At 50.7% G+C, this 12,123-nt stretch overlaps 1 protein-coding gene across 1 annotated transcript in view; it reads right to left on the bottom strand.

The window, feature by feature from the left end:
• arap1 (ArfGAP with RhoGAP domain, ankyrin repeat and PH domain 1) overlaps nucleotides 1-12,123 on the bottom strand; it is a 29,971-nt gene that overhangs the window by 4,938 nt on the left and 12,910 nt on the right. Inside the window, 17 exon segments of the mRNA XM_084674698.1 lie at nucleotides 42-155; nucleotides 402-519; nucleotides 669-736; nucleotides 1,687-1,797; nucleotides 1,972-2,092; nucleotides 2,095-2,110; nucleotides 2,251-2,356; nucleotides 3,473-3,685; nucleotides 4,698-4,861; nucleotides 4,953-4,998; nucleotides 5,470-5,662; nucleotides 5,774-5,876; nucleotides 6,197-6,332; nucleotides 6,419-6,553; nucleotides 6,736-6,937; nucleotides 11,831-11,959; nucleotides 11,961-12,017. Of these exon segments, the coding sequence (XP_084530824.1) occupies nucleotides 42-155; nucleotides 402-519; nucleotides 669-736; nucleotides 1,687-1,797; nucleotides 1,972-2,092; nucleotides 2,095-2,110; nucleotides 2,251-2,356; nucleotides 3,473-3,685; nucleotides 4,698-4,861; nucleotides 4,953-4,998; nucleotides 5,470-5,662; nucleotides 5,774-5,876; nucleotides 6,197-6,332; nucleotides 6,419-6,553; nucleotides 6,736-6,937; nucleotides 11,831-11,959; nucleotides 11,961-12,017 (2,032 nt within the window).

Genomic DNA, 12,123 nt, shown 5'->3' with positions numbered 1-12,123 from the left:
CACAGCGTGCGAGTATGTGTGTGTGTGGGTGTATATAATACCCAGGTAGATGAGCATAGCCTCCATGGAAACTTGTTTCTTGATCAGCAGATGAGAGTCGGTGCCCAGAGAATGTAAGATAGGCAACACTCTCTCCAGATGGTGCAGCGGGCGTTCTGAGAGAGACAGAAACAGAGAGAGAGAGAGAGAGAGAGAGAGAGAATTGCAGTGTTATCTAAAACGCCCCAGTGGCACGCCTTCCCCCACGTCCCCACGCAAAACAGTTAAGACTGACACGTCTTGAAAGCCGGAGAGAGCTCCACTAGCCTCGTCTCCCTCTCTCTCCCACCCTCCACTCCCACTTTCCCTCCTTCCCCTCTCTCCTTCCGTCTCCCCCTCGCTTGCCCCCCCCCCCCCCTCACCAGTCTCCTCCTTCTCGCTGACTTCCCAGCAGCTCCAGTAGTCCTTCTCTCTGACCGCGATCTTCCGTCTGTCCAGGATCTCACAGGTCAGCTCAGCCGCCGTCATGGAGCCAGGGATCTGGGGGAGACAGCCAGGATGGGGGTGGGGTGGGGGTGGGGGTCAGGTGGGTGTGTTAGTGTAGTCGGGGGAGCGTGTCGAGGTGCACAAGCCACCGTCCGGGGACGAGGTTTATGCGACGCGCTCGAGGACCTGGTTGTGGCGCTCACCTTGACATGCTGCTCGGCGGTCTCCTTCTTTTCCTCCAGGTACACCGTGCAGGATGAAATCCCCAGAGCCAGACGCCTGAACACACACACACATGTAACCACGCACACACACACACACACACACACACACACACACACACGACAAAGTGGTAGGATGAGAGTAGCACCCAAGGACAGGTTGCATTATAGATAGAGGGTGATGGATACAGGCTGATCCACATGGTGGATAGTGGATCCTGAGCAGTGTCTCCTCCTTCTTGATTTGGAGGCCCGCCACGGCTACATTTCTGCCGCTACGGTATCAGAAACAGGGCTGTACAAAAGGCCGTCTATCAGCAGTGATTGTGCATGTCGGAGAATAGCACGGACGTCCCTTGAGAACTGCAAGTCGTATAACTTATGTTGTCAGTTCATTTAAGCCTGTTATTGTATTAGTCTATAGTTCTTGCAAATTTAAATTAAGTTAACTGGTGATTTTTGTTGTTTGTATTCTTCCCCTGCTAGCGAAATTGCATGTCTGTTGATTCGATAGCGATTGCTGCCCTTGCACACGTTTTTATTTTAAGTGCATTATTATGCTGAAGTAGTTTTCATTAATAAATAGAAGGTTTATTGTTATTAGTTGCTACAGAATGCTTAGCCTATCAAGATCAAATGAAGCAGACAGTGTACATGCTTTCGAGTGGCTTACTTTAATCGATAGGCTACTGACCATTTACAATACGTTTTTACATCAATTATTAATTGCCAGCATTTATACAATTTAGAACATACTTTATGAGTGGATGGTGTCTTGAAGTAGCAAAACCTTATTGCATTCGGGGAAATAGGACGAAAATAAGTGCAACATGACATTAGCTATTGGACTATTACATTAACCTGCTACGAAATATAGGGTTAGAACTTTGTTTTGGCTGGGGGGGGTGGGTTTGGGGGGTGTTCGGACAGACTTGTCCCCACTGCTAAAGAAAATCCTAGAGGAAACACTGCTGAGGATGATAACAGAAGATGATGCATCGAGCACTTACAGGGACCTTGGCGTTGAGATTCTCTCGAACCTTGATGATGACTGTGATCTCTTCAGCATCCAGCTGCCTCTTTAGCTGCTGCTCGTCAACCTGGACCACAACACAACCATAACACAACCGCAACACAACCATAACGCAACCATAACACAACCACAACCATAACACAACCACAACACAACCACAACACATCTATTTTGCTACTTAGCTGCATTCCCTCAGGGAAAGGGTTAGAGAGAGCGAGAGGGTGAGGGAGATGGCCTTACATCAAAGATTCTGTGTGTAGTGCTGTATGAGGTCTTCTATGACACGGCCGGCAGTATAGTCTTTCCCATCAGTCTGGAACAGTGTAGGCCCAAACACAATGGCCAGGTTATGAAGATTCATCTGATTCAGTTCTGGGCAAACCGCTGCACACTGTGACCAAACACACACACACACACACACACACACACAGACAACAGTTACAGCCTGATGTGTTGATTTAATTTGCAAGACCTGTCTGGATGTGTGTCAGCAGTTTAAGTGAATTCTTTGTGTGTGTGTGTGCGTCTCACCAATACAGGTGGTTGACCAGTGCTCGTAGTGTGGCCTTGTTGACCCGAGGCAGCCTGTTGAGCAGTAGCTGGTACTGAGAGATCTTTAAACTGTCGTCCTGGAGGGCTGGGAGAGACCACACACAGGAGAGACCTCATCATACCACACACAGGAGAGACCTCATCATACCACACACAGGAGAGAGACCTCATCATACCACACACAGGAGAGACCTCATCATACCACACACAGGAGAGAGACCTCATCATACCACACACAGGAGAGACCTCATCATACCACACACAGGAGAGACCTCATCATACCACACACAGGAGAGACCTCATCATACCACACACAGGAGAGACCTCATCATACCACACACAGGAGAGAGACCTCATCATACCACACACAGGAGACCTCATCATACCACACACAGGAGAGACCTCATCATACCACACACAGGAGAGAGACCTCATCATACCACACACAGGAGAGACCTCATCATACCACACACAGGAGAGAGACCTCATCATACCACACACAGGAGAGACCTCATCATACCACACACAGGAGAGACCTCATCATACCACACACAGGAGAGACCTCATCATACCACACACAGGAGAGAGACCTCATCATACCACACACAGGAGAGACCTCATCATACCACACACAGGAGAGACCTCATCATACCACACACAGGAGAGACCTCATCATACCACACACAGGAGAGAGACCTCATCATACCACACACAGGAGAGAGACCTCATCATACCACACACAGGAGAGACCTCATCATACCACACACAGTAGAGACCTCATCATACCACACACAGTAGAGACCTCATCATACCACACACAGGAGAGAGGCCTCATCATACCACACACAGTAGAGACCTCATCATACCACACACAGTAGAGACCTCATCATACCACACACAGTAGAGATACTTCAGGGTCCCCACACAACATGGATGATTCAAGAGTGAGCAGCACACTGCGTTGCCTCGACAACACCATCCAGCAGCCGAGAGAGAGAGCACACAGACAGGACAACCTTCAACTGCACCCACTCATCAACTAACTACACACACACACACACACACACACACACACACACACACACACACTGAAACAGGTTAGAACCGCAGCGCATACAACACTTGGTCTCCGACCCTGAAAGAGGGAGCGTTCCCCCAGGTGAAACACCTGGCCTGCTCCACCCAGGACTCCAGGCCTCACCAGGTGTACTGAGCCACGCCTGGTGGTCCTGGGAGGTGAACAGGCCCTCCTCGGCCTCTCTGAAGAAGCGCTTGAGCGTGGTGGCCACGTCGTCCACCTGGTTCTCCCCCTCGCGGAGACGCACCCTCCTGGCGTCCTGCCGGAACGCCTCGCACAGCGCCGCCACGCGCGAGTTCACGCCACTCTTACGGTAGATGCCCTCGGACGTCAGGCCTGACGGATGCACCAACATGGGAAGGCAGACAGACAGACAGACAGACAGGCAGATACAAGGTTAAGAGAGGACGTGGTTAACAAGAACCCCTTTGCAGATACTGGCGTTTCTCAGAGTGTTGCTGACACAACACCGCTCACATCCCTGTGAACAAATAATGCAGTCAGTTGTCCGAGCACTGACTGGACATCCAGTGTCCCTCCTGTAGGACACAGGTGCAGCCTGTCTCCATGGTGTGGAGAGCTGAAGGGCAGGACTGGGGTGCACCAGGACCCACTTCTGTCAGACTCCAACCACAGACCGCAGCTCCACAGGATTAACATTCCAATCAGTAAACAGGAGCAATACGAATAGAAGGGACAAAACACACACACACACACACACACGCACAGTCGCACATCCACAAAGTTTTCCCGCATGCACATATTCTAGAGTTGACTAATGCCCAGCAAATCAGTGAGTCAACGAGCAGAGCAGAGTCCAGAGTCCAGAGGACTATGTCAGCAGAGATCAAGACTATGGGGAAGAGAAAGAGGGGAGTGAGCGGAGGGAGGGAAGGAGGGAGGGAAGGAGGGAGGGGGAAAGGGGGAAGTGAACAGTGAGGTTTTGTTGTGGTCCAGCACTCTTGCTGACAGCCAGAATTCCCACTATTACAGTCACATGAGGCCACAAAGACACAAACACACACTCATGCCCCCACACGCACACGCGCGCGCGCACAGAGGACACCCACTCAGTTACATTGACATTTTACATTTACATTTAGTTACATTTAGTTAAGTACAGGGACATTCCCCCAAGGCAAGTAGGGTGAAGTGCCTTGCCCAAGGACACAGCGTCATTTGGCACGGCCGGGAATCGAACCAGCGACCTTCTGATTACTAGCCCGATTCCCTAACCGCTCAGCCATCTGACTCCCTCCACTTCTCACTCAGTACTGTGTTTTGGCGATATGGGAAAGAAGGCTGTGTATGTGCGCGCGCGTGCGTGCGTGTGCGTGCGTGTGCTCACCACATTGTGTGATGTAGTCTATGCAGCGGTCCACCAGGACAGGAATGTCCGTCTCAGTGAGTTGCTGTTGGCTGAGGGAGTCTCCACTGCTGCCTGCTGCTCTCTGGATGGCCCCGCACCAGCCCACAAAGTCCAGCTTCCTCTCCCCCTCCATGTACAGGGTCCTACAGCCAGGGAGGGCCGGGTCACCATCCTCCACCACTTGATATCGTATTCACACACACACACTAACCCGCACTCTGCATAGCCTCTCACCTCCCTCGCTCCACCAGCACCAGGACCTCATTCTCCTGCTGGATGGCTGTGACAAACACACAATATGGTGAGATCACAAATATACAATACGGATACTCTTCTATATAACCCATCCATAACCCATCCAGTACATGAGCCATGAACTACTATATCACCCATATTATGTATTACCTAATGACCCACACATGACCTCCATTTAACCCCTCTCTAACCCCTCCATACTAACCCTCCATACCCTCCCCTCTATAACCCCTCCAACCAAATCCTGGTTCTCGAGGGCCGCTGTCCTACAATGTTTAGATGTTGCTCCAGCACACCTGTTTCCAATGAATGGGTTGTTATCAAGTTCTGTGGAAGCCGGGTAATGACCATTCATTTGAATCAGGTGTGCTGGAGCAGGGAAACATCTAAAACATGCAGGGCAGCGGCCCTGGAGGACCAGGATTGGAGACCCCTGCTCTAACCCCATACTCTACCCATCTGTCCCCCCTGGTTCTCCCAGTCTCCTTCTCCTCACACAGCTCCTGCAGCTTGCGGAGGTGGATCTCCTCTCCCTCGCCGTCCTCCAGGTACGCGTGGAGCGACGAGCCGACCAGCGCAAACCAGCCAACCCGAGGGCTCTGCAGGTTCAGCCCGTCCTTATACCGCAGCCTACCAATCCGCTCAAAGCCCAGCCTCAGCAAGGGCTCTGCATTGGCTGGGATCAATGTCTGTCAGCAGAGGGGGCGGGGCAGAGTGTAAGGATTACATAACAAATTGAGTCGACTTTCTTGAACGCTCAAACACATCCAGTACGTGATGATGCAGGTGTCAGTGGTTACCTTGGTGATGGACTTGACCCACTCCCTGTGGCTCTCTGGGTCATCTGTGCCGAACAGATACAAACGCTCAGAGTCCGAGTAGAGCTCAAACGTGTGCTCGTACCTGAGGGAGACAGAAAGACAAAGAGAATGAGAGAGAGAGAGAGAGAGAGAGAGAGAGAGAGAGAGAGAGAGAGAGAGAAGAGAGAAAGATGGGGGGGTGAGAGAGGGTATATGTGTTTGTGTGTGTGTGTGTGTGTGTGTGTGTGTGTGTGAGAAATAGAGAGAAATACAGAAAGAGAGAGAGAGGGGTGGCAGAGAAGAATACAATGAGAGAGAGATCAAGACACAGGGAGAGAAAGTGAGACCCGCATCTACCACGGGCACAGTTACATACATACAGTACATTACCGTGTTCAGTCCAGCTACATATACAGTACATACCCATGTTTGTCAGGCGTGTTGACGGCGAGACAGACGATCTCCGAGGACTTCAGCATGCCATTGGGGGTGGAGTTCTTGTCACTCTCGTAGTAGCTGAAGCAGCCATCGTTCAGTGTGCACCAGCGACGGCTGAACTCTACGCCCGCCATACAAACAAGCGTGTTAAACACACCTCAAACACACTGTCGGTTAGCATGCATGCGTGTGTTTGTGTGTGCCTACCCTCCTTGGTCTTGCGCTCCGTGATTGGCCGAGCCATAGAGCCGGTCTTGAACAGGAAGCCATTGTAGGAGACGGAGGAGGGGGCGGAGTAATGAACCGCCTCCATCAGCCCACCCACCTCCAACTGAGGCAGCTCTGAGAGAGGCAGGTCGGGGGTTAACACGCACGTGTGTGTGTCTGCACCTGTGTGTGTTTGTGTGTGTCTACTCATGTGTGTGTGTATGTGTGTGCACGTGTGTGTTTGTGTGTCTACTCCTGTGTGTGTGTGTGCACGTGTGTGTCTACTCATGTGTGTGTGTGCACGTGTGCGGCTGCACCTGTGTTGAGGTTGTGGCTGAGGAACTCAGCCTGCAGTGTCTGGGCGTGGGCCTGGGCGAGGGCGAGGGGCGAGGGGGCGTGGGCCTGGGCGAGGGGCGAGGGCCAGTCAGCCTGGTCTGAGGAGCAGTTCACATCCGCCCCACAAAACAGCAGACTCAGGGTCTCCAGAACATCACTGCACTGGACGTTAATACACAGCGCCTGGGGGGAGAGAGGCGGAGAGAGGGTTAGGGGATGGGGGCAGGGAGGGGGTAGGACGGGGTAGGAGTAGAGGAGAGAGATGAGGGGAGGGGGTGAAGAGATGTGCGTGTGTGTGTGTGTGTGTGGGGGGGGGGGGTACTTTGAAGCTCAGTGAATGATTGCTGTTCTTCCTTGGAAGCGTCACGTGATCTGACATAACTTTCAAGATCATGTTGAGTAAGCTAGGTCTCAAACTGGGTGAACCACCACAGGACTGGATGTCCTGTCACTGCAGGCAGCTACAGAGTCACTCTCCTTCCCTCTCCGTTCACCTTCAGAAGAATGTTCAGCGTGTCCTTGGGTGTTCTGACACAGACGCAAGAGCATTCCACAGATTCTCACGGTCACGCTCCACTCGAACCTTCTCCGCACAGCGCTGTTGGAGACGTACACCACACACCAAGTTCATACAGGTGATCCACACGCACCCACCATCATACAGGTGATATACATGCACCAGGCGAGGTGATACATGGAGGAGATGTACGTGACTGGTTGGCACTGCCGTGGAAAGCTCCAGGATCCAATAAGGGCCTTTCTACTCCAGCAGTGTGCGTGAGGTTAACCTCCCTTAACGCAGCCCGCTTAAACTTAAACTTCATGTTCTCTCTTTCTGCCAGCCTTGGAGTACCTGAGGCTGTGGGCTTGGGGGGGGGCTGGAAAATGGGGGGCTGAGGAGTGGGAGCTAGGAGGCTGGGGGGCTGGGAGGCTGAAGGGTGGGGAAACACGAGGTGAGCTGACATCAAGGCAGCCTGTCCCTTCTTCCAGGGCTGATTAAGGAGACAGGAAATGGAGGGAGGGGGTTGGATGACAACAAGGAGAAGAAATAGAGAGAAACTGGGAGAGCACAGGAAAGAAGGAGGAGTGTTTTTACAGCTGAGGAGCTCCACTCGGACTTACAGCTAAGCTCTCTTAAAAGCCTACACACACACTAGACTTTTTATGTATTCTCTCAAACCAAACCCAGAATTCATTTGTGCCAGACTGGAGAATTCCAGGCACTCTTCTGTCAACTCTCTCGGACCCTCTGGTTCTGGTTCTGGTTCTGGTTCTCTCTCTCTCTCTCTGTCTCTCTGTCTCTCTGTCTCTCTGTCTCTCTGTCTCTCTCTCTCTCTCTCTCTCTCTCTCTCTCTCTCTCTCTCTCTCTCTGTCTGTCTGTCTGTCTCTCTCTCTCTCTGTCTCTCTCTGTCTCTCTCTCTGTCTGTCTCTCTCTCTCTGTCTCTCTCTCTCTCTCTGTCTCTCTCTCTCTCTGTCTCTCTCTCTGTCTCTCTCTCTCTCTGTCTCTCTGTCTGTCTCTCTCTGTCTCTGACCTTCTGTTTCACTACCTCACATAGGACCACACACACACGTATCAAAGTTGCAGTATCCAAACAGAATAACACTGAAGCAAACTGACATTTGTGTGTGTATGTGTGTGCACGCACTCCAGTCAAGATACCTGTTATGAAGCTAAATCCTAAAGCCAATCAGAGCTAACCTCCCAGCTTAAGGGAGGAGTGTTGAAATAACCCTAAATGCTTCAAGATCTCACACAAGCTTCTCTCATAGCTTCCGACCTCACATCTGCTGCTTATAGAGAGGGGGAGACATAGACACACACCATGCAATCCTACCCTCTTACACAACCTCCCTTGAGAGAAATGGAGAGAGAGAGAGAGACAGAGAGAGAGACAGAGAGACAGAGAGACAGAGAGACAGAGAGACAGAGAGAGAGAGAGAGAGAGAGAGATGAGGGTCCTCATATGATGGGTGTGTCTCCACTTACTGGATTCCATCCAAACTCTCCAGTACTCTCTCTTACAGCCCGAATGCAAAAGAGAGGATACAAAGATGGAAAGAGCGAGATGAGTCTTTCATTCATCTTTTGGGATCAAAGATTACAAATGCTGCCCCTGTGCAGGAAGAGACACACACTTGAACATCCACTCGGATCCAGACAACAACAACCACAACCTGTGATCGGCATATGTTCCATCCGTACCTCGCCAGTGAAAGGGACGACGGGAAGGTGAGGAAAAGAAAAGGAGAGGAGGGAGAAGCAGTGCGCTCTGCAGAGCAGCAGGAGTCCGATTCCGACTCCGAAACACAAACAAGCTAATAAAGTCTGCTGCAGTCACGCCCGTGCCCAGCCACAACCCTGACTGCACCCTTCCAGCTCACCCCTCCACCCGGACACACACGCACGGGATGCTAGGAGGAGATGTGATGATGGGAGGATATGTGATGCTAGGAGATGTGATGCTGAGGAAGGAGATGTGGATGCTAGGAGATGTGATGCTAGGAGATGTGATGCTAGGAGATGTGATGCTAGGAGATGTGATGCTAGGAGGAGATGTGATGCTAGGAGATATGATGCTAGGAAATGTGATGCTAGGAGATATGATGCTAGGAGATGTGATGCTATGCTAACCTGCGGGGAAAAGGAGTCACACAACAGGCTGAGGCTGACCAACTGAACAACTCAACTGACCCATTGAGAAAGAGACCCACACGTCAGCCCTCTGTCAGCCCTCTCCCACACAGTCTCACACAAACACACAGAGGCCCCTGTATAGGTTTACACATACAGAGACATGGACACATACCGAGACGTAGACACACACAGACAAAAGCTATATACAGCTGAATATAGGAAATTGTCATTTCTGGGCCATGGGCCCTAGCTACCCACGCATCAATCCATCCATCAACACCTCCCAAACATGCAAATACACACACACACGCACACATTCCAACATGTCTATCTCCAGCTCAGCACTGCTACCCAGTTAGAGCAAAGTACCTTGGTATGTCACTCACAACACATTAACAACTTTTACACTAAAAAGTGTGTGTGTTTGTTTTTTGTACAAATGCTCAGTGTTAAATCCCTTCTGCCCCCCCTCCTTCCCTCCCTCCCACACACACACACACACACACACACTGTATTTCCTCACCTAGGTGCTGCCAGTCTAGTCCACTTCTGTGTGCAGTAGTCGTTATGAAGTATCCTTTACACCCTGTGAACCAGCGCAGGCTAGCTGTTGAGAGGATCGCTATACCACAACACCAACAGCCACAGCGGAGGGGAGAGAGAGAGTGACAGAGTGAGAGAAACTTTGTCCTCTCCTCAGACCCAAACAATGAGACAGAGGGGGAGGATGATGAGGGGCGGGACTCCGGCACATTCCAGCAGAGAGGCCAATGTTGTCGTCACTGAGAGAGAGGGGCGGGCCTAGACAAATATACTGGTGTGAGCTCAACTTCTGTTTGTCTGTCTGTCTGTCTGCCTGCCTATCTGTCTCTCTCTCTATCTGTCTGTCTCTGTCTTAGTCTGTGTCTCTCTTCCACTCGTACAACACAACCCCATGGAGTGCACACATACACAAAACATGTATACTATGCGCACAAGGTATGGCAGAGAAGCCATAACACACCCTACAAGAAAAGGGGGGGGGGGATTGGGGAGACAGCGAGTAAAAAGAGAGTGGAGTTAGAGAGACAAATGGAGTGTGGGAAGGAGAGAGAGAACTGAGGGTGAACTTTTCAGGGACATCGACAGAGAGAGGGAGGGAAGGGGAGTAGGAGGAGGATTGAATGAAAGAAGTGAGCCAAAGCACAAAAACAAAGGCCACATTTAGTCCAACTTGTGATGTGTGTGTGTGTGTGTGTGTGTGTATGCGCGTGTTTGTGAGCATGCTGTGTATTTCCGGGTACACAGAGAGAGGGTTTAACTTCCTGTATTTTCAGTTGAAATCCCTGCTGCACTTCCTACACAGATGACTAATACACACACACACACACACACACACACATGTAGAAAAGACAGACTGGGAGAGAACATCTGTTGAGCTAAACCACTTAGGGAAGGAAAATAGAATCACTCAAAGTCAGGTGGTAAATGTGATTCAAACACACACACACACAACAAGCTTGTATACACAGCGCCGTCTGTGCAGTCAGCATTGTTTCTGGTAAGTGGTTTAAGAGAGTGACCCAGCTCTGGTCTTAACAGTGGAGCATTCAGCACAGTCACACACTCCTCATGGTGTGGCTGTGGGGGAGGGCAGGACCAGTCGTTTATACTCTTTATAACAGTGATGAGGGATATCAAGTCATTAGAGCACTTGCATTTGACTACCAGACTATTCACCACCTTTACACCTGGGCAAGCCTGGGTCTGGTTGAATCATTGACAGTGTATTTCACAGACTAGACATAGATCAGGTGTTCCTAGACAGTCACAGCTAAGTACTGACAGCCCAGGGGAGGAGGATTCACGTCAAAAAGAGGCGTAAGGATAAAACGAAGAAAGTGCTCCCACACAAAAACCTGAGCACGTGTCTAGCACCCCCCCCCCCTTTGAACACCCATAGTTGCTGATATACTTTTGAAATGATAAGTCATCCTTGACTGCAATACGACAATGAAGGCCAATCCCAAAAGAAACCTTCAGGTGTGGTAATTGTGGTAAATGTAACTTTGTGATTGGAACTCACAATGCCAGTTCTGCGCCACAAGCATGTGAAACATAGTTTATCATACTCACCTCATTATACACTGAATTATTGAGAGAATACATTTCATAACATGCAAGTATTGCTTGAGAATTACAGATCTAATTAAACATGATTCTCGAAAACATATTTGAGAGGTGCCAAATCAGTTTTTTTTGCATACTCTATTCTTCATGTACAATACATGAGATATGTATTATTTGGATGTATTCTACTCCATAGCCTAGGATACCAATTTCAAAGCATTTCTCGTTCAGAGGGGTCCTGTCAGGCTTGGGTGACCACCCACTATGCCACTGACCTTCAGCACAACTTAAAATGTCCCTGGGTGATGGTTAGAAACAAGGCTTGTTCTTACGTTGTTGAGCTCTCTCTGGTTGCCATAGAGGGGGTGGTACTTCCGGGTACTTTCCGTGGCGGGTACTTGAACGCCGATGAAGCGGCGGCGGTCCTCGGTGCAGCTGGACGGGCTCAGGGCCTCGCTGGGCAGGGACGTTCGCCGCCCAGAACCCGTTGACACGCTCGTTACCTAGCAACAGGAACACCTGGAGACAGAGAGGGTGTAGGGACTGAGGGCTTGAGGTGGGGGGGGGGGTCTAGTCACATGAGCTTCCCATTGGTAGGCGGGACAGAGGTGAACAACCCATCCAA

This window comes from Hypomesus nipponensis, chromosome 15 (assembly GCF_054491055.1).
Source record: "Hypomesus nipponensis isolate SF chromosome 15, ASM5449105v1, whole genome shotgun sequence".
In the NCBI taxonomy this organism is placed as follows: Eukaryota; Metazoa; Chordata; class Actinopteri; order Osmeriformes; family Osmeridae; genus Hypomesus; species Hypomesus nipponensis.
The sequence above is the reverse complement of the archived record's forward strand: the minus strand, read 5'-3'. Positions and strand labels throughout refer to the sequence as shown.